Genomic DNA, 26,332 nt, shown 5'->3' with positions numbered 1-26,332 from the left:
CACCGGGTACCACTCATCTCCACTACAAATAGGAAAAAGAGGCTACAATTTGCAAGAGCTCACCAAAATTGGACAGTTGAAGACTGGAAAAATGTTGCCTGGTCTGATGAGTCTCGATTTCTGTTGAGACATTCAGATGGTAGAGTCAGAATTTGGCGTAAACAGAATGAGAACATGGATCCATCATGCCTTGTTACCACTGTGCAGGCTGGTGGTGGTGGTGTAATGGTGTGGGGGATATTTTCTTGGCACACTTTAGGCCCCTAAGTGCCAATTGGGCAACGTTTAAATGCCACGGCCTACCTGAGCATTGTTTCTGACCATGTCCATCCCTTTATGGCCACCATGTACCCATCCTCTGATGGCTACTTCCAGCAGGATAATGCACCATGTCACAAAGCTCAAATCATTTCAAATTGGTTTCTTGAACATGACAATGAGTTCACTGTACTAAAATGGCCACCACAGTCACCAGATCTCAACCCAATAGAGCATCTTTGGGATGTGGTGGAACGGGAGCTTCGTGCCCTGGATGTGCATCCCACAAATCTCAATCAACTGCAAGATGCTATCCTATCAATATGGGCCAACATTTCTAAAGAATGCTTTCAGCACCTTGTTGAATCAATGCCACGTAGAATTACGGCAGTTCTGAAGGCGAAAGGGGGTCAAACACAGTATTTGTATGGTGTTCCTAATAATCCTTTAGGTGAGTGTATATCATGATTGTGCTTATAGATTTGTAGAAGACTGGACTATTGGTTTTGGCAGAAGTCTGCGCTCTCTTAGTGCCCTTATATGCATTTAATTAAATTGAATAAATGCATTTAATATCAAACATGGAAACAATAGACATATGAGACATAACAAAAACATTGCTGTATTCACAATCACCGTTCCGTACTCCCAGGGGACAGTCTGGTTTTTTTTCTTTGCTTGAGAAAGTGATAGCTTTGCCAGAGATTTGCTGGAAATATTTATTTGTAATAATGAAGACGTTTTTGCCCTAACACAGACTAGGTTGAACCTTTTCAAAACAAATGTAGCCCAATTGACGTAAAATGTACCCAGTGCCTTTGTAAAACCCATTGGCTAGCTATTCGTTTGTGAGTGAAGTCTTTACTGAAGTGAAGTTCTTAGTAACTAGCTAGTTTCAAACTAGCAATTTACTAAATCGGGCTGCACCAATAAAACTTAAATGTCTTAGCTTTTACAGGCTTTACTCATGTAAATGGTTTAGGAGATACTGTAGCACTCCAATCAAAAGCAATCAAAAATGGAAACATAAAGTCACTGTAGCATCACAAACTGTATCATAATTGCTCAAAATAACAGTATTAGTGGGCAAAGCGATATGTTAAACTTAACTGTCAATTAGTTTGTTTGTTTTATTTATGAAAGCATACACGCAGGAATGTGTGCTTTAAAGTTAGTGATATTCATGCTTTTTAGAGTGGAAGGGAACTATCTACGATTATGTTAACTATTACTTTAACATTTTCAGTTAACATTAGGCTACGTGATAGGGTGAGAGGCAGGCTTTTTGCCTAGTAATGCCACAATCAGTTGAAAGCTCTCAGGGAAGCTCCACCCCCTGTCTCTCCAGGAGCAGGCAAGGAAACCTTAACTCAGACTTTAAGGGAAATCTTAACTTGAGGTTTTTTGTGCAATTTTAAGCCACCTGTTGTCCAGACCCTGTATGCTGCACAGCCTGTCATGCTAAAGTTCACAGCAGAGAAGGCATTGGAGGTTGATAGCCCTGAGTGGCCCTAAACGTCCAATCCTTCAATGAGGTGGAGTCAGAGCTGGGTTGTCTATTTACTGCACTGGTTGAGGGTTGTAGCCTTTAGCCACTGATGTTTTGCCTGCCTGATCAACTGCTGTTGTTCATACTTGTATTTTTAAGTGGATTCTTATTTTATTAGATTGTTACAGGTGGATGGGCCCTGTGAATGTTTTTGCCAACTGCTAAAGTCTGCTACGGGTGTGGCTATTTTCTCTTTTTGTGGCTGCATGATTTCCCTCAGCTTATTAGCCATTTTTTCCCTCTTTTTAGAGTTTTGCAAGACGGACAGCGTGTTGGATTTTGGGAACCCCCTTTCCCCTTTACTGCATGTGGTGTGTGTAATAGCTGTGTGTGCATGTTTAACTTTTTTTAAGTTTTATTGTGTGGTTTATGTGTTTGACTTGCTGTGTTTGGGTGGTTGCGCACCAGTGTGAGTCTAGTGTTGTCAAGGCACTCGGGTGGCCCACAGGTAACCCCCTGCATGTCTGGCTTCTGTAGATGCTGAGGTGTTTTTAACAGGGTGCTTTAATCCTTTAGCATTTCTAGCAGCATTGGCATCTAAATCTTGTTTGTTGTTATTTGAGCTTGTGTAATGAATAAAATTGCCCAAAAACCTGATTTTTAAATATTATTTAAATAAATCATCCTTCCAGTCGAAACCCATGTCTCTGAATCTTATTAACTGTGGGGAACCTGTGGGAACTGTTAATAGATATTTGGGGGTTTGAACCCCTCACTATTTGCCTCGGTTACAATTATTATAAAAAATCATTTTGAGAGTGTCAGTTTAGTTATGTCCATCAGATTTCATAAAATTTATTTTTGTCTTCAAAACAAACAATATGTAAACAAGCTAACATCAGGCTAGTTTGGTTAGCTTAGTTAGCCATGCAACAGTTAGCTACACCTCGCAGTTAATGGTTGTAAATATTTTGTAACAACTAATCAAGATGTTTGTGTGGGTGTACCTGTTTTATTTTACTACATCTCCTAACCCTTACATTAATGCTTCTGTAATAATGAGGCCATTGAGGGAAATTTACTCTACTAAAAAATTACACATGGCAGGTATTTAATTTAGACTCAGTTTATGAACCTAAGTTTGAATATTCATTGACTTCTCAAATGAAGAAATGATTCATATTCCTCCACCAGAAATATATTCCTCACAGTATGGAGAAGAGCATTGATACTTCATTTTGGGAGAAGATAAATAATTAGAATTAATTGATTATAGGCTAGGCCTATTTTATTTTAATCCAACTATGTGAAACATTTAGATAACCTACTTTCTTTTTAGTGTCTGGGATGGGGGATAGTATAGTAATTGTAACATTAACATAGGCCCATCTGGCTCATGTATTCCAGTTTTGTATTTCTTCCCTACTTAAGCCTATTGTTTTTTTTTTCAAAGTATTTTTAAAGGGGGTTGAAAAGTGTCACAAAATACTGATTATAAAATTGTTAAAAGAAACATGCCTACATAAAAGATGGGAAAACGTAAATACTAGGCTATTTGTAGCGTACATTGAGAGCGCCCATAATAAATACTTCCTCAGCAGTGGTGTGATGGGAGTTTAACTCCAAGCTGCTGACCAATGAGATGGAGGCTGTGCTATCGTCCCAGTAGCAGCAGCATCAGTGTGTGTATCATGGTGTGTATCTGTGCGGGAGTGTGTGTGCCTGTGTAGTAGCTTTAAACGCGTGAATCTGGACGCCCTATCTGAATTGAATAGGACCCTCTGCAGACAGGCCGTGCTTTACAGTCCTCTCAATGTGTTTTTTACCAAATGGAAGCAGAGGTGTTGAACCCCCAGATGATGGCAGACGTCAATGGCAACAACAAAATCACCAACGCGGAGCTGGAGGTGTTAAAGCTCCAGGAATTGGTCCGAAAATTGGAGAAGCAAAACGAACAATTGCGGACTAGAGCGAACGCTGTAAACAATTGCTCCAACGGCCCTCGTATCCAGACCTCGTTGTCGTGTCTGCATGGGGGTACGGCGTGTCCGAGTGATAATTTATCCTGTAAATATGGCATTTTGAATCCGACTCAGTCGCATCCGTGTGCAACGGAGGAGCCGTTTGCCTATTTTCAGCCGAGCTCGGTGTCTGCTGATGCCGATGGGGGGGACAGCGGCACCGCCGGAGCCACAACTGTTTTGGATGAGGTTGATATTTTGGACCTCAACACCGTGCTTCCTGTCGGAGAGCCCGATAGCTGGTAACTGCTCTGTTTATATCATCCACTTTATTGCATCCACATGCATGTTAATTTACAGAGAAAACAAACAGCGTCCCTTGTGTTTCTATGACCATAACAGATGCTCTCATCTTAGGCCACAGGATTTTCAACTACCCACAGTTTTGTGACATCATGTGTTAAACTACACTGCCATGTATCTCCTCATTGATTGCTCTCCTGGTGGAATAGACTTGCAGGCACTAGCAAACATAGTGACTTTTCACAAGAGGAAAAAGAACAAAAAGAAATGACCAAAGCTTTGGACATCCCAGAATGCACTGTGCATGCTGCAAAGATATTCAGAGTAAGACAGCACTGGGATGAAATTAGAAACAATGACCCCCTTCAGCCTGTGATCAAACAGCTCGGCTTTGTGTGTAGTGTTCAGCCCCAGGCTGAACTACTTAGAAGCAGTGTATCTGCTGACTTAGGTAGCTCACACACTGACATGCTGACTACTGAACCGTTGCCAGCTTTATGTGTCTGATGTGATGATGTGGAAGATGTAGCACATATCTGAATGCAGTGTGTGGGCGTATATCCCACTCCATTTAACATAACTAATTGACCTCTAAGTCTGTGTTAACATCATGGCCTAGTTGCCAAATTAAAGGTCAGTTCTGGTTCATGTTCATTCTACTTGAACACAGAGGTGACACATCATTTCTTTATTTTTTTACAAATAAGTTTGATTCATTTTTAGGAATCTATCACTTCAGTGTAGCACACACAGTATATGGTTTATTGATTTATTATATAGTGTCATTATATGCAGAAAGAGATTGTTTTACCTTCTTTATTCAGAGGCCAGGTATGTTCCACTGAGCAAGCAGCTGATAAAATGGGAATCCAGTTTCCAGAGGTGATAAACTCCATTTCTTTCATTTTTTCTGTCTGCCGAGGCACAAGTCATAAGAGCTGCAACAAACAATTATTTTCAGCAGTCTTTTTATTATTTTCTTGATTAATTGATTCATCATTTGGTGTATAAAATTTCATACAGAGTGAAAATTATGAATTATTAATTCTAATTCCCCAGAGCCCAAGGTGGCTTTTTATCTGACCAACATTCCAAAACCGTAAATCGTTTTAGATTACTGTCATATACGACAAGGAAATGCCGCAAATTCCTTACATTTTAGAAGCAGAAACCAGAGAATATTTGTAAATTTATTTATAAAATAAATACTCCATTATCCAGATAGTTATTAATTTAATCTTCTGTTCATTGTTTCATCTATTAATTGACTAATACTTTCAGTGCTACAAGTATCTGCCACCCACAATGAGTCACATACTCGCATCGTATACATCACTGCACTAAATGAAACGGTGACCACACTGTTGGATTCATAGTTTATGTTGTTGCCAGTAAAATTGCAAGTGAACTTTTATGGTGTATTGGCATTTTATGAAAATCACTCCCTTTACACAGTCACAGGGTTACCTTTGCTGTAAAGTGTCCTTACCTCACTGGGTATCTCATCTGAGAAATATTGCCACTGTAAAACTCATGCTTCCAGATCTCTAAGATTTACAGTAAGGCGGCCTCTAGCTTTTTTTAACCTCTGTTCTCTCTGTAAAGTACCAATATGGGCTATGCTATAAAGGTGTCAGGACTGAACTGTGGCTTGTGCTGTGTGTTCCAGGCTGTATGTGAGTCCTAAAGCCAAGCTGCAGGGTGAGAGCGTCCTCAGCCCTCTCCAGTGGTGCAGGCAGGTACTGGACCACCCGGGGCCCGAGGTGGAGCTGGCTAAGATGACCCTCTGTCACAGACTGGACCAAGGTACAGTGCATTTACCACTCAGATTAACAGCCTTTATCTGCGGCCACATCTGTCTCTCTGGCGGCCGACATGTGATCATAAGCTGTGACACACTTCACCCACAAAATGTCTCCACGTGCAACAGGATTTCAGCAGCAAATTCTGAGCTGTGGGAGTGTTTTTCTGCACTCAGCTCAATCGTTTCCAACCATTTGACCATTTAACATACTGCCTTTAAATTGACGAGTTTTGAAGTACCTCATCCAACTTACCACAGAGTGATTATTTCTATGGTAGCAGAGTTGCGAGGACTTCCATTTACACCCATCGTATCTCCAGGGAACAATTAATCAGTTTAAGGAATTTTCTACTCTGCTGATATAAAAAGGAAGAAATCATGCTGTGCTATTAGATGGCCTTAAACTGTGTTATGTGGAAAGCAGTGTAGAGAGGATTATACAGCTGGGGTATCACCATTACACTGTACCACCAACAAGTGGCTCTACATACACATATTATACTTAGGAAAAGCACAATTCAAGAGAAACAAATTTTCAATTCAAATTTGTGTTTTAGCTTCATATTGAACAGACAGAAAGTGAATGAAAGTGGTGTTCATCTTCTCATCTAACTCTCAGCAAGAAAGAGTATATAATAACTGTATTTCCCAAAATGTTGAACTGTTTCTTAAACATAGGCTAACGCTCAATGACTATGTGGTGGCAAAGTCTAAACTTTAAGCTACTAAGGATACGTAGTGCCACTATGTGTAGATTGGCTAGTAACTGACTGTTCACTGTATGACACAGTGTCGTTCAGTTCCTACTTAGTAGTATATCGATCACAGCACAAAGGTGACGCCCCATGTACAACTTGAATAAATATTACACTTTGAGTCTTGTCCTGGTTTTGATCATTTCATTTTGATCAACCTAGTAAAACCTTGTTATTCAGCTCCCTGCGTACTTATTTCTTACATTATCTAGGTTGCTGATGGTCAATCGTGTTGCAGTCTTTGACTCTACGTTGGATTTTAACTGGGTTTTGTCTCCATCTACTAATCAGTAATGGAGGACGAGAGTGAAGATACAATTCGCATTACCACTGTCAGAACTACTGTTACATCATTTATCATCATATGTTTTGTATTTCTGACTAAAAACTACATCACGCAAGTAGCAGGCGTACCTGGAGTTATGACTGACACGTTTACATGCAACAATATCTCAGTTTGTCAGCATACTGAGGTTTCTGCAGCAAGGAACACATAACCAGGCTACTAGAAAGGGCCTTCATAACCAGGATACTGGTGTGCTACTAAATGACATTTGCTGCTGGACCCAGTTTTAGATTTGGTGCTTTACAGTTTCTACACTTGTGCATGGGGATATGGTTGCCATAGAAACCGTTCTTACATTAACTGGGTTTTTGAAGCAGATTCACCCAGCACTCACTGCTCAAACAGCCTGCATAAGACACTCTTGTACTATTGCATGCATGGGTGTATACTGTGTATGTGCTTGTGTGTGCTTTGATATTAAATTTTAAAAAGAGTCTGAGATCAATTGTATTGATATTATGGATCTTTTGTGTCTAAACTGTGATTCAATCATGCATAATTGTTAGTGTTTTTTTGAATGTTCATTTGTGTGTGTGTACGGTTTAAGGTCCTCTTCTTTCTCTAAAGCTGTATTCAGTAAAGGTTGGCTGTCCTCCTCTGGGTCATGAATACACCCTGTCTCTGAGCTCCAGTAGCTGTTGTTTGTGTAACTTGCTGTGAATGCTAGTTTTATGCAGCAGTGGTTGAGCCTAATTGTGTCAGGAATGCCAAATGCTCCACTTTTTCAGGTGTGTGGCTCTCTGACTACCAATCAGTGGGGCTGAACTCCTTGTTTACACACTCAACACACATTATCTAATGTCAGTCATGTCACCCAAACCCAATTTACTCACTGCTAGCCAGCATTAATTAGAAAAAAAAGAATAGTGCCATGGTATTCTTCAAGAGTTTATAAGTTGTAACTTATTGCTTTAATTGTCATTTAATAAGGCATTAAAGATCATTAATAGGTATTTTATAAGGACATTATGTCACAACTGTGCAAGCCGATTAACCAGTAACATGGAGAATAGAATCCGAACACAGACTCAGAGGCAGAGCAAGTGCAGTACAATAATTAAAAAATAACATTTTCAGGTTCATACTGTATGTTGGACTAGAAAATGGTTACATGCTTTACATCTGTGTTACACATACTTTTATTAAAAGACTGAGCTGGAGAAAAATTATAGGAATTGTTTTCTCATAATATATTTAGACACACTGGGGACAAAAGTGGATTTTGCATAATATGGGACATTTCATGTAGTAAAAATCAAAGTACAAAAGGCATATGGGATGGTGATGCAGACAAAGGTCAAAACCAAGAATGTAGTCCAATATAGGGAGCACGTGGAGGCTGATAATACAAGCATAAAGTCCAACAACTAAGGTAGAAAGTCCAAAAACACAGAAACACTGGAGAAATGGCTGGAACGCTAGACACATGGAAAAAGTTAAACTGGCACTGAGACAAGGGATCACAGAATAAATACACCAGTGGAAGATAATACGACACAGGTAAAGCTAATCAGGGCGGGGCAGACAATCAAAACTTGCGGGAAACACATAAAGGCAGGAAGGAAAGTGACTGAAACAAGAGGATAGGTAATTATTACAAAATAACTAGGAACTAACTAAACTAAAACCCAAACCCATGACACCTGGCAACACACAATCATACACCTGTGGTTTACTGTTGATCTATAAACTTAAATAAAGTATATGTTATGACAGTTACCATGAAAGTAATACAGCAGGAAGTCAAATTTAAACCGTATAAATGTAACCTCCACAACGCAAAGTAGACCATAGTAGATCTAATTCTGATTTTGGGAATGGGATGTAGCCTACATGCACAATCCCTGCTTATACTAAGATCCTGCAGTTTAGCCCAATAAGCTGCAGGGGTAAGCTAAACCTCGTCTTACTGTATCAGCCTCTTCTGCCCGAGCCGTGACCCAATCATTTAAAACATCAACACTGATCTGTAAAAAGCAGATTAACAGTTGGCCACAGTGTGTTCAAATATAATCAATGTTTTGCACGTGTGTGTTTGTGTGCATGTGTGTAACATGGTAAAGCAATCAGACTAACATGTCCTTTGCTACAATCTTGTGTCTAGCTAAGCGGAGGCGAGGAGTCTCCTCCGTCCGTCCATACAGCTGCATAGAGGGGCTCTCCACCCTCAGCTGCCCTGTCCTGCCTTACACTAAATCTGCTGCACTAACCGAGTCCCCAGGTAACACAAACATGCATGTAACACCTGCTAACCACAAAAGAGTCAATTTAACTTCTAATGGGCTATTTTGTAGATGTCAAAGTTGCAGGTATATGCTAATGATCAAATCACTGAATCACACTCTAATCTGTTTTGTGGATTAATTGTGTTGACTGGCCTTGAGTAAATTTAATTGTTGTGTAGATCAGACATCTTAAGATAGCTGTAAGGCTGGGCAATATGGCCAAAAATGTTATCGCAATAAAAACATTTCATATCATTCGATATCGATAATTATCACGTTAAATATCAAATTGTTATTTCTTTCGAGTTTAAAAGCTGATTTTTGCTCCTGACTGAAAATTGAAGAAACCAGATGGTTAATTGTGTGGTTAATATTTCTTTATGGTCAGAATGTGACAAACATTTGATGCCAAACAGTGGATCACTTAACAAACATTCAAAACTATTATGATAAAAAACAAACAAATATGAATAGTAAATATTTTTTCAGTCCCTGTTCCTCAACAAAATAAATAGTTTAATAGAAAAGTTAAGGGCTAATTTGTTTGTGATTCAAATGAATTAAACCAAATATTTATTGACGATATATTGAACATTTATTATATTGATATTGAGGAAAATTATATTGCGTTATTTATCATTATTGTTTTATTGCCCAGCCCTAGATGGCTGTAGGTTTGTTTAACATATATCAGGGGACCAAGTAGATTGAGATCACTATTTCATTGAGGTGACCTTTGCAAGAGAAAAAAAGTGCGGCTAATTTTGTTGTAGTTCTGCAACCATTAATTACATGTACATGGTCCCAAGAGAATGCATCCTGAATTCTAATGATTCTTACGTGATTCTCTGATTTTATCAGTCACACTTTGAAACAGCAGATTATAACCAGAGTCTGATCTGTTGGGCTCTGAACAGTGCTCTTTTTCCATTTTCCAAAACATAACAAAATAGCAACATAGCAGAAATATTAGTAGAATGTGCAAATGAAAGCTAATTAGCTTAAATTTAGACATAATAATGTTCATTGCTAAAATAAAAAACAACTCTTTCCTTAAACATAATAGTCATTGCTCTGTTTCGAATCCAAAGTAATAAAAACACCAAGCCAAAAGCATCTGTTGCTTCCAAAAGTCTTTTGGATCTCACTGTATAAACATAACCCAGATTCTTAAAAAACCTGTTACTTGCAGTTTGCAATCAGATTACAACAAATTCCAGGGAAGAGATTATAACCCTCAGACAGATGGAGACAAGCATGAAAATTCAAACGTCAGTGAATGCAGGTTGAGCTTTGGTTTGCATGTTGGGCTAGTTATTCAGTGAATTCATTTTCTCTCTCTTTTGCTGTGTTCCTCTCCTTCCAAGCCGCACTGCCATCATCTGGTCAGTCTTTTCTCCAGCCAACTCTCCCACTCAGGGCCAGCTGTAGCCTCAGTGACAGAGCGCCCACCTTCCTATCAAACTCCACTCTCCACAGTAAGACCTCGCTGGCAAAGTATTCTCTGCTCTGTCATTCATTTCTGCTGTTTCATCTCGTGTGAGTCACCATCCATCTGTAATGATTATTTAATGATTATTTGCGCTTAAACACCGCAACTGTTAGGGAAGCGTCTTCTCTGTGTGTTTCATAAATACTTCATTTCCCCCCGTTTTTCCTTGGCCGTAGAGAGTGAGATATCTTGGTGAGACAGATGTGGCTCTCATGTGTGCTTTTAGATGTGGGTCGCCGTCATGCAGCTATCAGCCCCCAGTCTTCCGTTGACAGCGAGGTCGGTGTGTCAGAGATGGAGGAAAACTCCATCTCTATGAGCTACAAACTGCAGGACATGACAGATGTGGAGGTCATGGCTCGACTTCAGGAGGAGAGTGAGTCGACTATCTAAATTTCTTGCAGGTGCTACAGGGGGTGGAGAAAATAAACATACCCTTCATAAAAGTTTGAAGTAATTAAATCAAATGCTGCTACAATTGACAGTGTCATTTGTCTGGGTTTGGTTATGATTTTTGACTTTGCACTGTTTGACTGTGGTGGAGTCGGATATGGTTTTTGAGGCCGTAATCATCAGGTTGGTGATTTGATTCTTGGCTCCTCCTAACAGCATGTCAAAGAGTCCTTGAGCAACACCCTGAACTCCAAACTACACTAAATCTGCTTATGGGAGAATTGTGAGGCATTTTGTAGCGCAACTAACAATTATTTTCATTCATTAATCTGCTATTCATGTTCTCGATTAATTGTTTGTGCAAAATGTTCATTACACGTTCCCAAAACCCATGTTGTCCTTTGAAAATGTCATGTTTTGTATGACAAAACAAAAAAATCGCTCAAATGTGGGTTATGGTCAAGTGCTGTGTTATATCTGATGGGAGGGATTACCTGGTCACATTAGATTGAGTTGATGTGTGTATACGAGTTCAGGATATTTGACACATTTTGACATATATTTGGCATATAAAAAGACATAACAAGGACATACTATTAGAACTTGGAATTTTTTTTATTGCACCGTGCCTTTAAATAATTTTGCTAATTTGGACTCTAATTTGGACTACTTTTCCAAGGGGTGTTAACATAATTTTTATATTAAAATTCACAGATGCCTCGTAATGAAAACACATTATTTGTACTTTCTCTATACTATTTCGTTTAGACCAGAGATAATACAGGTTAATGACCATCAAACCATATTATAAAACACTGATGCAAAGCCTTCTGAAGAGACTGAAATGGATTACTCTGATTTTGTTTACACATATACAAAGAAAACTTGAATAAGTGCTATAAACCCTCAGAGAGACTCAAGCAGGGCACTCTCCAGTTATTTTGAGTAGAATAATTGTGGAATTGGTGATGGTAGGAGTACTGTTCATGAAAATATGAGGGAAGGGTGCTGTTCAAAGAACTGTATACAAGTAATATAACAATAAAATTAACTCTAAAACTAAGATAAATGTATGACCTTTGAACATTTGACCTTCAGGGGCAGTTATATTTTGATGTGCTGTTGTGTTGTTAAATTATGCAGGAGTTTAAAATGTTTTTCCTGTATCCGTCTGGTCTACTGATTCATTAACTGAATAATGGATTAGGAGCCCCTCTAGAAGGAAATGTATGATATACTATATGAGGTCGGGTTCATGTTTTCTACAGATAAAAGCATTGATCTGTCACCCTGTAGGTCTCCGACAGGACTATGCCTCTACCTCAGCCACAGCCTGCCGTCGCAGCTCCAGCTTCTCATTACACTCCCTCAGGCGCAGTGAGATGGATCTGGAGGAGGAGGATGAGGAGGAGGACGAGGGGTATGACCAGCTCCCTCCTCCCCAACCTCGACTGTTCCGCACAGGGTCTATGCAGCGGGGCACCCTGCCCCACTCTCACACCTTCTCCAGTATCAGAGACTGCAGACGCAGCTCAGCTACCCCTCAGTTTTCACTCAGTGGACTCTCACAGTACTCTGGACCCTCCAGCCTGACCATGGAAACACACACAGCATACAGGAATAGCACAGGTGAGTATTTAATGAATTTGAATGCCCCCAATTCAGACTGAAAGCATCTTTACAGAATAACTCACATTCAAGACATCCCTAATTTTCTCACCAGACGATATCTGTGTGTGCCAAGAAGGATTTAAAGAGTGCTCTTGGTTACAGGATTTAATCCCATGCTTAGTTAGGGTCAGTATGTCAGTGTACTCTGTTCTATCAGTCGCATTACTGATTGATGTAAGAGTCTAAAACAGAGTGGACTGTCAGAGTGAGGAGCTTATTTGAATTTTCCAAACTCAATTTTATGCCGCTCTCCTGTCTGTACAGTAAATAAATATGAAGCTACCACCAGCAGCCAGTTATTTTGTTATGCTTAGCATAGCATAAAGACTGCAAACAGAGGGAAGCAACTAACCCGGCTCTGTCCAAAGGTAACAAAATCCGACTACCAGCACCTCCAAATCTCACTACTTAACACGTTATATCTTGTTAGTTTAATTTTTACAATAAACTAACTGTAAAAATACCAAGTTGTGGTTTTACATGAGATTATGTGCAGGATTACTTCATGGTCAGAAGCAGTGACTTTTGTATTCCCCAAAATGTAAAACTATTCCTTTAATGTTGGATATGAAAACCTCGTATTGGAGTCGACACCTACAAAACCTGATCTGGTTTGTTCATATGATTGCGTAGACAAGCTACGGAGAAGCATGCCCAACCTGATCCGAGCTCCCAGCATGCCCAGTGTTCCCAGTATTCCATGCCTGGCTTCCCCTGTCAACCCATCCTCCCACGGCCCCTCTTCCTTGCCAGCAATATCCTCCCTACGGAGCAGCCAGAGCTTTGACTCATCCAGTGGGCTTGCACGACTCCAGTCCTCCAGTAAGACTCTTTTCCTCAAGTCTATGAGCAAATCAGCCATACACTGCTCATTATATTGATTTTTTTCTGAAGGCATTGCAATTCTGTCACTGATGTTAGACTTACTTTAATCTAACTGTTCTCTTGCTGTGTTTCAGTTCCTTCCCCCGGCCAGCTCAGCCAGCGAGTCCAGAGTGTGGGGAACTTTCCCACCACTCCCCGACATCCACTGAAAGCCACAGCCTATGTAAGCCCCACAGTACAGCAGGGCCCCACCTCCACCTCCCTGTCCACCTCTACCAGTCTACACTCCATCCCCAGCAATGCAGCACTGCCTCAGCCCCTCAAACCCAGCGGCAGTTTGGTACCTCAGCCCCTAAAAGCCAGCGCCAATCAGCCGGCTGTCCTTCGCAGTGCCCTTCCTCGCCCAGCCTCTTTTGTAGGGACAAGTGGAGTTCCACGATCAAGCAAAATCACACAACCCACACGCAGGTAAGGACAGATATACTGACTAAGTGAACTTAATGTAACAGATTGTGTCCATCTGTTTGACTTATCTCAGTCTATTCTGTAAAAGACCTTTGAAACTGGGTTTGGAGCTGTGTCCCAAATCCATATTTCATACTAATTTTAAGCATGTTTTGAGTATGCTGTGTGTTGAGACTGTAAAAGTGACAAGATAAAGTACATTCAAAACAGTCAAAAAAAACTTGATTTTCACATGTACCGTTCTTCCACAGTGCAATGTGTAAGAGAAATCGAGGACCTACTCAGCTGGAAAAATACAAAATTTGTGTGGGTTCCAGGAACACCTTGCAAAACAAAAAAAGTTTGCTTGACGTCCAACATTACAAATTGTATCATTACTTGTTAGTAAGTAAAGGGTTCAGATATGTTAAATGTTTTTTGTATAGTAACTGCATAAACAGTTTACTATAAAGATTAATATGTAGTACATTCTGTGTTATTTGATGATGAATCACTTAATCGATTAGTTGATCAAAAGAAAAACTATTTTGATAATTGTTTAAGTCCATTTTTAAGCAATGATGCCAAACATTTGATTGTTCCAGGTTCTCATATGTGAGAATTTGCTTGGTCTTGGTCTCTTACATCATAGTAAATCACTTAAGGGGTTCTGAGCTATGGGTCGAACAAAACAAGGCATTTCATGATGTGCTCTAGGATATTGAGACGGGCATTTGTCATTGTTTTCTGATGCTTTATAGAGCAAAACATGATGAACTGCTAAAGTTAATAATCATTAGTTGCAGCCCTCTACTCTATACAGTAAGTGAGTAGAATGAAAGTGGGACACAGCATAGGTGTTTAAACAATTACAGTGATTGTCCTGAGGGAGGTGCTAAAGTTATAGTCAAACTTTTAAGCTAAATCAGTTTGTTTATGATACTTGAGTGGATGATTTGTCTTTTTAGTTAATTTATTAATTTGATTCATTTAGGTATTTAATCGACTTGTTTCTTTCTGTCTACAGTTTGCTGACTCCTCCAAAGAGCCTGGCTGCCCTGAGTGCCCTGAGGGATGGGAGCTGGAAAGATGGCTGCTACTGAACCCAAATGATCTGAAGCTCAAGAGGTGCACAGGGTAACACTGCATGGGACCCAACTACAAATTTAAAACTTTGCTGTCAGGAGGGCCTGGGACCCAAGTGAGAGTGACTGTTAACATTTCTAAAAGGCACTACTCTTTCACTGAAGGACAAAGTAGAGACTGAGAACAGTATGGGTCCAGCAGGCTGGATCTTTACCTTACTACCTGCTGAAACACTGACTGACACACTATGAAACAACCTGGCAATATTCTGTTAATCAGTTGTTAAATGTGAACTGGATCTTCTTTGAGATTTTTTGATTTGTCATTGTGGATAATTAAGGGGACCTATTATGGTAATTTTCAGCTCTGTATTTTTCTGGATTAGCTTTGCGTGATTCACAGTTCAAATAAAATCCTTTATCTTACTGTATATTGGGCCTTTGTACAGCTCCTCAGAGCAGATGATCATATAAGGACATCCGTGCCGATCTGAGCATACGATCGTCAGTGCAGTCTAAAGCCTGAACTTTTTGCTCACAGGGATTACTTTTACATACGTTTACCTCATGAAACTTTGGCCATGTTTAATATGAAAATCTGACATTTTGAAAATATAACAGAAAATAAGGGAAAGCATAACAGGTCCACTCTAAAGGTGCAATGTGTAAGAATTTAACATTAAAAATTAACATAATCAGATGAATTAGAAGAAATAACAGTTATGATGTTATGTCAAAGTCGTCTATATATAGGGTGACAGACACATTTACTGAAGTTAGCATGCTAACCAGTTAGCCCCGGCCTGTCCTGTCTCGTAATACCACTTTGTATCTCAAAAGGCGATAGTCCAATAGTATCGCTCAGGCCTCCACCTGTAGTTTCAGCTAGATACTGTATGGGCGAGTGGAGAGTTCGCTACGTTAAACAAGGTCTCTTAGCTTTTTTAGTCTAATAAATAAACAAACAAAATAAACCCACTCAAATGTCAAGAAAGGAAAGATTCTTATGCAGATTTTCATCGTCAAACACATTCTGAATTCGAGTCACCTAAAACTGTCTTGTTTAGTATTTACACTGGTCCAATATTCTGGCTCTACACTCTCTCTCTGCCTCTCTAATGCCCAACCTCCCTCTCACGGCTCTACTGTCCCTGCCTGAACCCGATGTGTCTTTGATGTTCCTGGAGTCAGCTTGCTGGTCGGAGGCGCTGTAACCACCTCGGTACTGTATTCTGTTGTCAGACTGGCCCCCTCCGGTTCTAGTGCCCAGTATGGTCTCATTCAGCTAATGGGACCGATAAGTTAGCCGCTTGGCTAACTGAGCTAATAGCAGTTATGACCTGACATGTGATATGCTGCCCCCTATGTTTTTGGTGGATGAATGAGGGGGACAGTAGTCTAAATTTTTACACATTGCAACTTTAAGGCTTTCATTCAAAAGAATGAGCATTTCTCTCCAATTGAAAGGTTAGAAAAAATAGCCCACGCTTTTGTACATGCTTTTAATGATTTCATATGACTAATTTTGCAATTATCCATTTTTGTCAGACTGTGGTGTCACATATGAAGTTGAACCTGGAATTTTCTTAAATCCTGTGCCTGTTAAAAAGTAGTGTAATTCATGTCAGTTATATTTATTGGCTAGACCTCGCAGCACTTTTAATCAGAATTATGATTAACACATTAAAATAAATGATCTTCATTGTTTTTATAAGTACAGTATGACATTCGTTAAAGTAAGAGTACGCACATTATTATTTGGCTACTTTCTTTTCATATATGTTTACATAAGAGCTGAGATATTTAATGTTCTTTGATAAACATACTCGCTGCAGTGGTATTGCACATAGAGTCCTGATGCTTTTTATGGATGACGAGAATTTAATGAGGAGGTGAATTTTTAAAGTGAATAAAAGCCTTTCAAAAAATGTTTCATATTTTTACAGTCTTTACTGAATATAGTTCCCTTTCTGGTTTAAAGTGTCAAGAAAATTAATTTCTCAAATTCACGCCAATGATCAACTACAGATGGCATTGCTGGTCCACTGAGCACACAGCAAGCTGACAATGTGTAAAAATATATGTCAGTAATTGATGCACATTTTGAGTGAGTAAGTGAGTGACATATTTATTTATGTAAAAAGTAACGATGGTGAAAACAGTGATGTTTTAAAAAAGCATTGCTGTAACTGTCAAGAAATGAGCTTAATTTTACTTCTAAAAACAGAACATTGGTCACTGCTCAATTGTAGTCCTGAAAGACCATCCACTAAATTTCCCAAGGCATGTAAAACAAATAAGGCAGTGGTGGCCTAAAGTTGATGTGCCTTGAGCAAAAAAAAAAATACAAAAGATACAAAACAACATGAATCATCTCCCACAATCTGCAAATATACAACTCCATGCAAACAAGTCCAATTACTGATAAGCCATACTGAGTTCTCTAAAATATAATGGTGAGGATTTGACTCTAATTTTAGCACAGTACACTTGTTTACCTGGTAGCAGGGGAGGTCTGTTAGCTCTGCTGGGGACCATGGAGCCAAAGTGACTAATGTTTAACAGATTAGTATGTTGATGATGAATCTCCCCAGTAACACTCAAACCATGCTCATTTTTGACACGCTGTACCTAAGGGTAAGTGAATTCAATTTCTGCCTGCTATTTTGGATTTTACACTGTAAATGTATGTTTATTATCTAGCAATTGCTTATGTCTGTACAGAGAAATGTTTTTCACAAGATCTTTGTTAAATTAGGTTTGTGAAGACAAATACCTAGAGTGTGACTTGCATTGCTGATCTTTTGGAATTTGAGATAATGCCCAACAAAGCCCAAGAGGTATGTGTAATTTCTTTTCATTTTTACTTCCATGTATCTTAAATCAGCAAAGACATTTCATTGACATTCATTGACACCGTCACTGAAGGTAATGAATCCTTTTTAAATCCCTTTATCTTTAGGTGAGTTTGCATGTCTTTTTTTTTTTAGGATGCTGTAATTAACTTGAAGACATTGCAGGAGATTTCCATGCAGCTTGGTTTTGAGTGGACAGTTTTGGCGTATGAGCTTGGCTTCAACAGAACTGAAATAGGGCGGTTCCACAGCAAATCTACAGAGAAGAGTGTCCAGGCTAAGACCATGTTGGAAAGCTGGTACAATGTGTGTGTATGTGCATGTGTGTGATGTTGTCACGCTCAGTGTGTATATTAAAGTGTCATTATACTTACATAATACTTCAACATGGCGCATACAGCGGTTTGAAATTTTACCTTTCAAACCAACAACAATGGATCATTTCAAACAACTGCATGCTTTATATATTCAAATAAATGCTCAGTTAGTAGTTTAGTAATTTATTTGGGTTTTCCTACGGTTTACTGGGCTTTGACTCTTTGACTTTTGGGTCTAACTCTGATACGACTCTATTGCACTATATCTATCTATATCATGCACTATGTTTCTCAAGTGATTCTCAGATGTCCGTCTTTATTCACAGGTATGAGAAGTCATGGGATAAACCCAATAAGACCAAGCTGCTGCAAGATGGACTGGAGCGAGCAGGCAGACGGGACCTGGCTGAGAGGCTGCGCTGCCTCCACTGGGGCCACCAGAAGCTGAGCCGCAGGGTTGAGCTGCCCTCCGCCTTCCCCTTCATCATCACAGTTCATAAGACCATCCACAACCAAGATGCACTACGCAGGATCAATGACCTCAGCCGTAGATACACTTAAAGCTGGACAGAAATGCACATAGTCGTGGCCATACCCATACTTCTTATCTGACACTCATAAACTCAGCTACTGAACACTGTGAGTAATCTGAAATAAATGTACTGAATGTCGCGGAACAAACAAATGTGAAACATGAGCCATGTAATTTCTTCCTTGTAAAATATTAAGGCTTTGCAGTAAAGATGAAGAGCAAATGTTTACACCTGTGTTGAATTTTAATTTGAAAGGAAAAATGAACAGTACAAAACCTAAAGCTATTCCATTTAGAGTGGTGTAAAAAACAAACAAAACAGAAATGCAGTAAATCCTACCATCTAATAAGCTATGATCAGGACATTTTTGATATTTTTCATACATGGCAGAAATGATTAATATTATATATATATATATATATATATGTGTGTATATGTATATATGTGTGTGTATATATATATATATGTATATATATGTTGTGTGTGTATATATATATATATATATATAATGTATAATTGTTGATTAATTTAATTTATTGACTAAACACTACAGTGCTATTTAGTATAGAACAACGAGCACATAGGGTTGTGGTCAGTTGGGTTCAACAAGCTCACATTAAATAATCTGATTCACAATCAACTTTATACAATGTCAGTATACAAGATACCATGAACATGTATTCAGAAAACACTATAGGGAACAATAAACTAAAAGATATAAACATACAGCTATATACAGGTGGGAAAATGTATGAATAAACACATATAGATATAAACAGCAATGGACAACAAACATACAAACATCTGTTCATGGTTGTGCAGTGAATGCTCGAATAATATTATATGGCTAATGTAATAATTACTTTGTTTAGAGAGGTTGATTATGTTCATCTATTTATGGATATACAAGACACTCAAAAAACATGACAATAAAGGGGTATATTGTAGAATCTGTATGTTACAGCGAAGTGTTAGTATTGCCGGGTTACTGTGCAGGAATTGTGTTCAGGCCTCACATGGGTGCTTTGTTCATGATCACGATGGCATGTATGTTTGTTTTTTTAATATATCATATATGCCTACAACGTGGAAAATGGATTAAATAATTAAAGTTTAATACTGGCAATGTTCATCCAGTGATCTTGAGTCCATCCCGGTCAACCAAACTTATATTGACCCAGTTATATGAACCAATCGCAGAGGTGAAGCCGTTCTTAGCAAGGTTGTGTGAGCGAGCAGGGATCCAGAACGGACGCCAGGCAAGAGTGCCTTCAAAGTAAGAGATTACCTGTTTTTCAATTTGGGTTAAAGCACTAATTTTAGCAGTGCAAAGCATTAAACGTGACAACTGGCATAAAAATGTGTCGAGGTGTTATTGAAGTGAATCTGGAGAGAAACAAAGAAAACTCAATGCAACACTTGTACATGAAGTGGAGCTTTATTTTGACTATTTCTCCCGGAGTTGTAGTGTAGCTCCAACCCCCGGTCAGTTGACACTGTTATTTTATGAGAGCCGTGGCTGTCTCCTACCCTCAAAACAGATGACAGCATCGAGCACGACAATCAAAGAAAATTGACAGAACTGTTACAGCGACTCTCGAAGTGCTATTTGAGGATTATCTCTTATTTAAACTGTACATTATGATCATTTGTAGACCGGGAACTATTTGCTTTCAAACACACAGGCGACCGTTTAGCTGTTAACGTTAAATCGCGGGTCATGTATTTTTCACAGCATCATGATTGATCTTCTATAAACGGATGTGTCAGTATCAGCGCGCAGACCCTTTCGTGTTATTGAGTATGTTAACCGCGTGACAGCGGGTTATTTGAAACCGTCGCCGACTTAAAAAATAAATAAATAAAAATAAATAAAAAAAGCTAATTGCTGTCTGTGAAGTTGCAGCAATGGCTTCGGCTCTGAGCTGCTTCAGCGGTCCCGAGGTGTTGGAGGACGTAAATCACGCTCGGGGTTTGATGAAAGAGTTGAAGTTACTGTACGACTGTCGGCTGCTCGGGGACGTTACCATCGGAGTTGAATGTGAGGAGGATTCGCTGGAGCAAAAAGGCGAGTCGACCAGAGGTGACATTGACCAACTTTTCCTGTGTAGCCGCAACGTCCTCGCCGCTGCCAGCCCGTACTTCAAAAGCATGTTCACCGGCGGGTTGAATGAGAGCATGCAGGAGAGAGTGGTCATCCGCGGTGTGGACGCCGAGTCCATGTCCGTTATCATCGACTATTGTTACACAGGCAGGGTGACCATCACGGAGAGCAACGTCCAGAGGCTGTACGCAGCTGCCAATATGCTTCAGCTCGAGTACATCAGGAGAGCTTGCTCCAGCTTCATGACAAGAAGGCTGGACCTCTCCAACTGTGTGGGGATACTGAAATTTGCAGACACCTATGACAATCCTGAATTGAAGGAGAATGCGCAAGCTTTCATAGCCAGGAACTTTAGCCAGGTGTGTAGCGGAGGGGACCTTTGCGAGCTGGATTTGATGCAGTTAAAGGAGTTGTTGTCTCTGAACACTTTGGATGTGGACTGTGAAAGGAAGGTGTGCTCGGCTGCTTTACAGTGGATAGAGGCTAATGCGCCGCAGGAAAGAGAGGTTGCACTACAGGCGCTGAAGTGTGTGCGCTGGAACTTGTTTACAGAGAAGGACAAGAACTACCTGGAGGGCCTCATGGCAAGGCCTTTAATTGAGAAATACCTTGCGTCTTTTTTTAACAGATCTGCAGAGGACGGCTGTGGAATGGCCGCAACTCTGGAAGTACCAAAGCACAGAATAGGTGTAAGCGCAAAAGAAATGATTCTCTTCTTCGGCCTGCCCAACGACAACATAATGTGCTGTGACCCTTACTCAGCGGACCTGTATTTCATGGCTCCTCCTTTAGAAGACCTCAGCAGCCAGGATTACAAACGTTCCACCATGGAGTCCTTAATCGCCTGCGCCACACCTGAAAACAACTTGTACCTGGCCTCCCACCTCTCTAAACACTTCTGGCTGTACAACCCTGTGCTCAACAGCTGGCAGGAGCTAGCAGAGAGACCCCTGGGGAGGATACACTCTGGGATGGGCTACCTCAACGGCCATGTGTACCTTCTGGGAGGACGAAATCCAGTGACTGATGCCAGACTGAAGGAAGTGGAGTGTTATAGCGTCCAGAGGAACCAGTGGACCTTTGTGGCTCCTCTGCCTCATTCTCTAGGTAAAATGCAGGTGGTGGCACTAAATGACCAGTTGTATGTGGTGAACAAAAGGAGAATGCTTTGCTATGATCCCAAGAGGAACCGCTGGCGCCACTGTGGGTCTCTGAGAAGAGACAAGCTTCACAAGGCCTGCGTGTTTCAGGACCAGATCATCTGCGTGTGCGACATCCCTGTGGTGAAAGCCTACAGCCCCAACAAGGGGGAATGGAAGAGGCTGGGTGACATTCCCATTGACAGCCGTGCTCTAAATTACCAGGTGATCCAGCACAACAACAAGCTCCTCCTCCTCACTCAGACTTTGCTGCAGCACAACAAAAACCGGGTCCTCATCCATGAATACGAACCAGCCAGGGACACCTGGAAGAACGTCATGGCAGTGTATGTGTCCACCTTGGGGCCCGTGTGTGTTTCAACACGGGTGTACCCAGCATGCCTGGGCTCTGCTCACAGCTTCTGTACAGAGGAGGACGATGATAGTGGCTCCAGTGCCGACTGGGACTTTGATGGGTTGACAGACCCAGACTCGGACTCTGGTAGCTCTAGCTCTTTCTCAGATGAGAACTGGTAGTGAAATGTGTTAATGTGTCAAATAAAAGTTTAACTTATTTATAATGTAATGGATTTATACAGGGTTCTGTCTGTCAGGAGAGGTCACGGATCCAGATTAAATTTAGTATTAAAGCCATTAATTTATAGTAGAAGCACAGGTCCATCAAATCTTTACTTCACATGGACAGTTTTCTTCCATGTCTCACCAGTCTGGCTAATGAGTATTTTCAGAAGGAGAGAAGAAACTTTTTCAACCAGCGAGGACAAATACCAAAAGACAAGGGCTTTATATCATGTCCTGGGAACATACAGGACAGTATGATGTCTGGTGGAGTCTCGTTTACACAATAACTCAAGACAAATACATGATAGAACCGTAAGTGTACAGCTATAGGTTATAGAGGGGATGATCCTACACTTCCCATAATGCCGTCTTTCCAAACTGAGCCTTTGCAGGGTAGATGCACATGACCTGAGGAAATATTTTTGAATGAAACTGAAGTTTAATATACATTTTCACAGCAGAGACATGTTTAACGCAGGTGCTACTAATAATATGATTAATTGCTGGAACTGAGCCATTGTTAATGTTATTACTTTCACATGTGCTCTTCCTGCCAAGACAAGTCAAAAAGTCCTGTGAAACCGATCTGTGAATCGTAAGAGTGCTCTGATGCTACCAGCTATGAAGATTCATGCAGGAAGCGAAAGGACATTTCAAGTACAAAATGAACAGACTTTTGACAGGGTGGAAAAGAAATACTTGACGCTCAAACCACGTTAGTCAAATACAAAATACAAAGACGCCTTGAGTTCGGGAGAGCTTTGTGTTTGTTAGCTACATTTTCTTCAGTTTTTCTATGGGGGGGGGGGGCATGACAAAGAAGTTTGGGAACCACGGCCATAGTGCAATTTAATTACTTCTTTTGTCAAACTCTTCCTGCTTGGTGAACACCCACATTCTTCTTTCCTACTTTGATAAAGCAGGCTGTCTGTTTCAAATGTGTACACTCCAAAGCCAAGATAAGATACCCGGGTGATGTAACCTGAGAAATTTCTTTATACTTAACAATGCTCCTCCAGAGCTACAAAAGACATTATCGGTGAAACTTTTAGCACAGGCTGAGTTGTACTAACCATAACTAATAAACTGACTTATTGAATCGGTGGAGGGCCCCTCTAATGCTCGTTGCTTGTGTTGTGTTATATAAAGAGAAGTTTGTGACAGAAATATTTGCTAATAAAGGAAAATAGAACATAGGCGGCAAATGCTTGCAGCATTCACACCCAATAACATTTTACCGAGCTCGAATACAATACTGCTTATGATTGGTTTAAAATCATAAATTACTTTTGGGTCATCAGGCAGCTTAAGTGCCTCATGTTGATGACTTCAAACACAACTGGTCATTCACAAGGCTTTAAAATGTGCTGCCATTTTGATGTTGATGATGCACATCAAGACGTCACACACAGCCAGTGTTGTGAAAACTACTGTATGAAATGTACAAGCCAATGCACTGTATGCTCACTCAGGTTTAGGCTTCAGCAAAGCCTGTACGCCATGATTGACTTTTTTTTTGGAATGTAGTAAAATTAAGTGGTTTTAGTGACAAATAATACATTTTATGAAATGTATTTGAAACTATTGTATTGAGTGTATGTGTGTTTTCTTATCTGATGATTCTTTTTTTAAACTTAGCATTTATGTTACAAAGTTTGAGTATTATTTGGTCCTGATGAATTGTTTCAGTTGGAGGACATTTATTTTTTGCATGTAATAAAACTGTTGCGCGCACACCGTGCAATCAGTTACCAGTTTATTAGCTGTGTTAAAACACATATAAGTTTCTACTCTGTCTACCCTCATTGATGTAAATGTTGTTGACAAAATATTAATAAAACACCTCGCAGTATATAATGCAATACCACCAGCTACATCCTCCTACCATTAAGTTGAATCAACACCTCTAAAACGGTTTTAACCAACATTGAACATTACTTGAAGGACTTATTACAGGGCTGTTGTATGAGACTGTATTAGTTTTATCTAGTTGCACCTAATAAACTGGTAAATGAGTGTAAATCTCATTGTTGTCTCTGTATGATGGATAGTTGAAGTGTTATATTGGTTTTTGGTTGTCTGTGTGTGATTGGCTGTGGTGTGTGTGTGTGTGTGATTGGCTGTGGTAACACAGTCCAATTATAAAGCTGTTTTGGTGTATGTGTCAAATAAACATCCGTGTCTAATGCAGAGGTTGTGTTTTTTTTTCTCCAAGACATTGCACATGACAAACAAAACAAGCACACAATATGAAATTCAGAAGTGCTGATAACATTTTTAACATTGTAGTATAACTAGCGTGTTAAAAATGAGGTTACAAAGGGATTAATAGATAAAGATGACAGGATCTGTGAATATTGTGAGTGTAATGATGTGGAAAATAAAATGCACGCACTTCTGTTTTTATATTAAGATTTGCAACAAACAAAAGAGTTCATGTTCAGATTTGATTTGAATAGAGGATGGAGTATTAATTGAATACTTTTTTTAACCAAAATTGTCTTTGTTTTCAGAATATTTCCAAAGCTTGGAATAGAAGGAAAGGAAAAAAAATACATATAAAACATTTAAAAACCACATGTGCATTACACAAACATTTTTTCATGACCTGAATCTGACAGAATGTGTTACTTAACTATGTGGGATTTGTTTTTTTTGTATATTATGTTTATGCTGGGTTACTATTTGTAGCCAGGAAGGTCATTATATTGTGCTGTTACAGGGTGGGTATACATGGGTATATGACACACTGTTTGGTTTGTTGATGATTAATCTGAATAATTCCAAGAAAACAGCAAAAGAAAATGTAATTCATTCATAATAAATTAAATATAATAACAAAAATGAATTAACAATGTAATATAAAAAATAAGGAATTGGAATTTATAAAAAACGCATTTTATTTCCCTCAAATACATTTTTATATTGTTGTAAGAACCTGTTACTTTTAGTAAACCTATCCAAAAAAAGAAGTGTGGGAAGCAAAAATAGATAAGATACGGTGAGATAATATAAGCCTTTGTTCATCCCCAGAGGGAAAATTTGGAAAGCAATAAGTACAGTAGAGAAAGTAAAAATAAAGAAGTCATAGGCCTACATGTAAAGAAGTAAAAATAGAAACTATATAAGAGCAATTGAAGACACAATTACAAAACAAAAGTTATGTGATTAGTAGCACCCAAGTCAGCAAGTCAAGTACACTCACCTAAAGGATTATAAGGAACACCTGTTCAATTTCTCATTAATGCAATTATCTAATCAACCAATCACATGCCAGTTGCTTCAATGCATTTAGGGGTGTGGTCCTGGTCAAGACAATCTCCTGAACTCCAAACTGAATGTCAGAATGGGAAAGAAAGGTGATTTAAGCAATTTTGAGCGTGGCATGGTTGTTGGTGCCAGACGGGCTGGTCTGAGTATTTCACAATCTGCTAGGTTACTGGGATTTTCACACACAACCATTTCTAGGGTTTACAAAGAATGGTGTGAAAAGGGAAAAACATCCAGTATACGGCAGTCCTGTGGGCGAAAATACCTTGTTGATGCTAGAGGTCAGAGGAGAATGGGCCGACTGATTCAAGCTGATAGAAGAGCAACTTTGACGGAAATAACCACTCGTTACAACAGAGGTATGCAGCAAAGCATTTGTGAAGCCACAACACGCACAACCTTGAGGCGGATGGGCTACAACAGCAGAAGACCCCACCGGGTACCACTCATCTCCACTACAAATAGGAAAAAGAGGCTACAA

The 26,332-nt window shown here is 39.6% G+C and overlaps 3 protein-coding genes and 1 long non-coding RNA gene across 6 annotated transcripts in view; 3 read left to right on the top strand and 1 right to left on the bottom strand.

Annotated features, from left to right (window-relative positions):
* Positions 1-26,332, bottom strand: part of LOC123973321 — a 39,587-nt gene that overhangs the window by 11,784 nt on the left and 1,471 nt on the right. The gene's annotated exons all lie outside the window — the stretch shown is intronic.
* On the top strand, positions 3,461-15,482 carry slain1a (SLAIN motif family, member 1a). Of its 2 annotated transcripts, XM_046053226.1 has the most exons (10): positions 3,461-4,010; positions 5,681-5,817; positions 9,021-9,137; positions 10,509-10,619; positions 10,860-11,009; positions 12,323-12,655; positions 13,331-13,519; positions 13,657-13,990; positions 14,239-14,371; positions 14,994-15,482. In XM_046053226.1, exons 1-10 carry the CDS (start codon positions 3,577-3,579, stop codon positions 15,105-15,107), a joined length of 2,052 nt encoding a protein of 683 aa, XP_045909182.1. In that variant the 5' UTR covers positions 3,461-3,576; the 3' UTR covers positions 15,108-15,482. The 2 variants fall into 2 exon arrangements, with proteins under 2 accessions (XP_045909182.1, XP_045909183.1); XM_046053227.1 differs by lacking the exon at positions 14,239-14,371.
* wu:fc50b12 (uncharacterized protein LOC103911624 homolog) lies at positions 15,582-18,929 on the top strand. Of its 2 annotated transcripts, none has more exons than XM_046053242.1 (4): positions 15,582-16,273; positions 17,810-17,891; positions 18,042-18,205; positions 18,550-18,929. In XM_046053242.1, exons 2-4 carry the CDS (start codon positions 17,871-17,873, stop codon positions 18,782-18,784), a joined length of 420 nt encoding a protein of 139 aa, XP_045909198.1. In that variant the 5' UTR covers positions 15,582-16,273; positions 17,810-17,870; the 3' UTR covers positions 18,785-18,929. The 2 variants fall into 2 exon arrangements, with proteins under 2 accessions (XP_045909198.1, XP_045909197.1); XM_046053241.1 differs by having other exon boundaries at positions 18,042-18,214.
* kbtbd7 (kelch repeat and BTB (POZ) domain containing 7) lies at positions 20,252-24,771 on the top strand. Its single transcript, XM_046053228.1, has one exon. It carries the CDS (start codon positions 20,665-20,667, stop codon positions 22,534-22,536), a length of 1,872 nt encoding a protein of 623 aa, XP_045909184.1. The 5' UTR covers positions 20,252-20,664; the 3' UTR covers positions 22,537-24,771.

This window comes from Micropterus dolomieu, linkage group LG07 (assembly GCF_021292245.1).
Source record: "Micropterus dolomieu isolate WLL.071019.BEF.003 ecotype Adirondacks linkage group LG07, ASM2129224v1, whole genome shotgun sequence".
Taxonomy (NCBI): domain Eukaryota; kingdom Metazoa; phylum Chordata; class Actinopteri; order Centrarchiformes; family Centrarchidae; genus Micropterus; species Micropterus dolomieu.
Note: the sequence above shows the minus strand (reverse complement) of the source record. Positions and strands in the feature narration are given on the sequence as shown.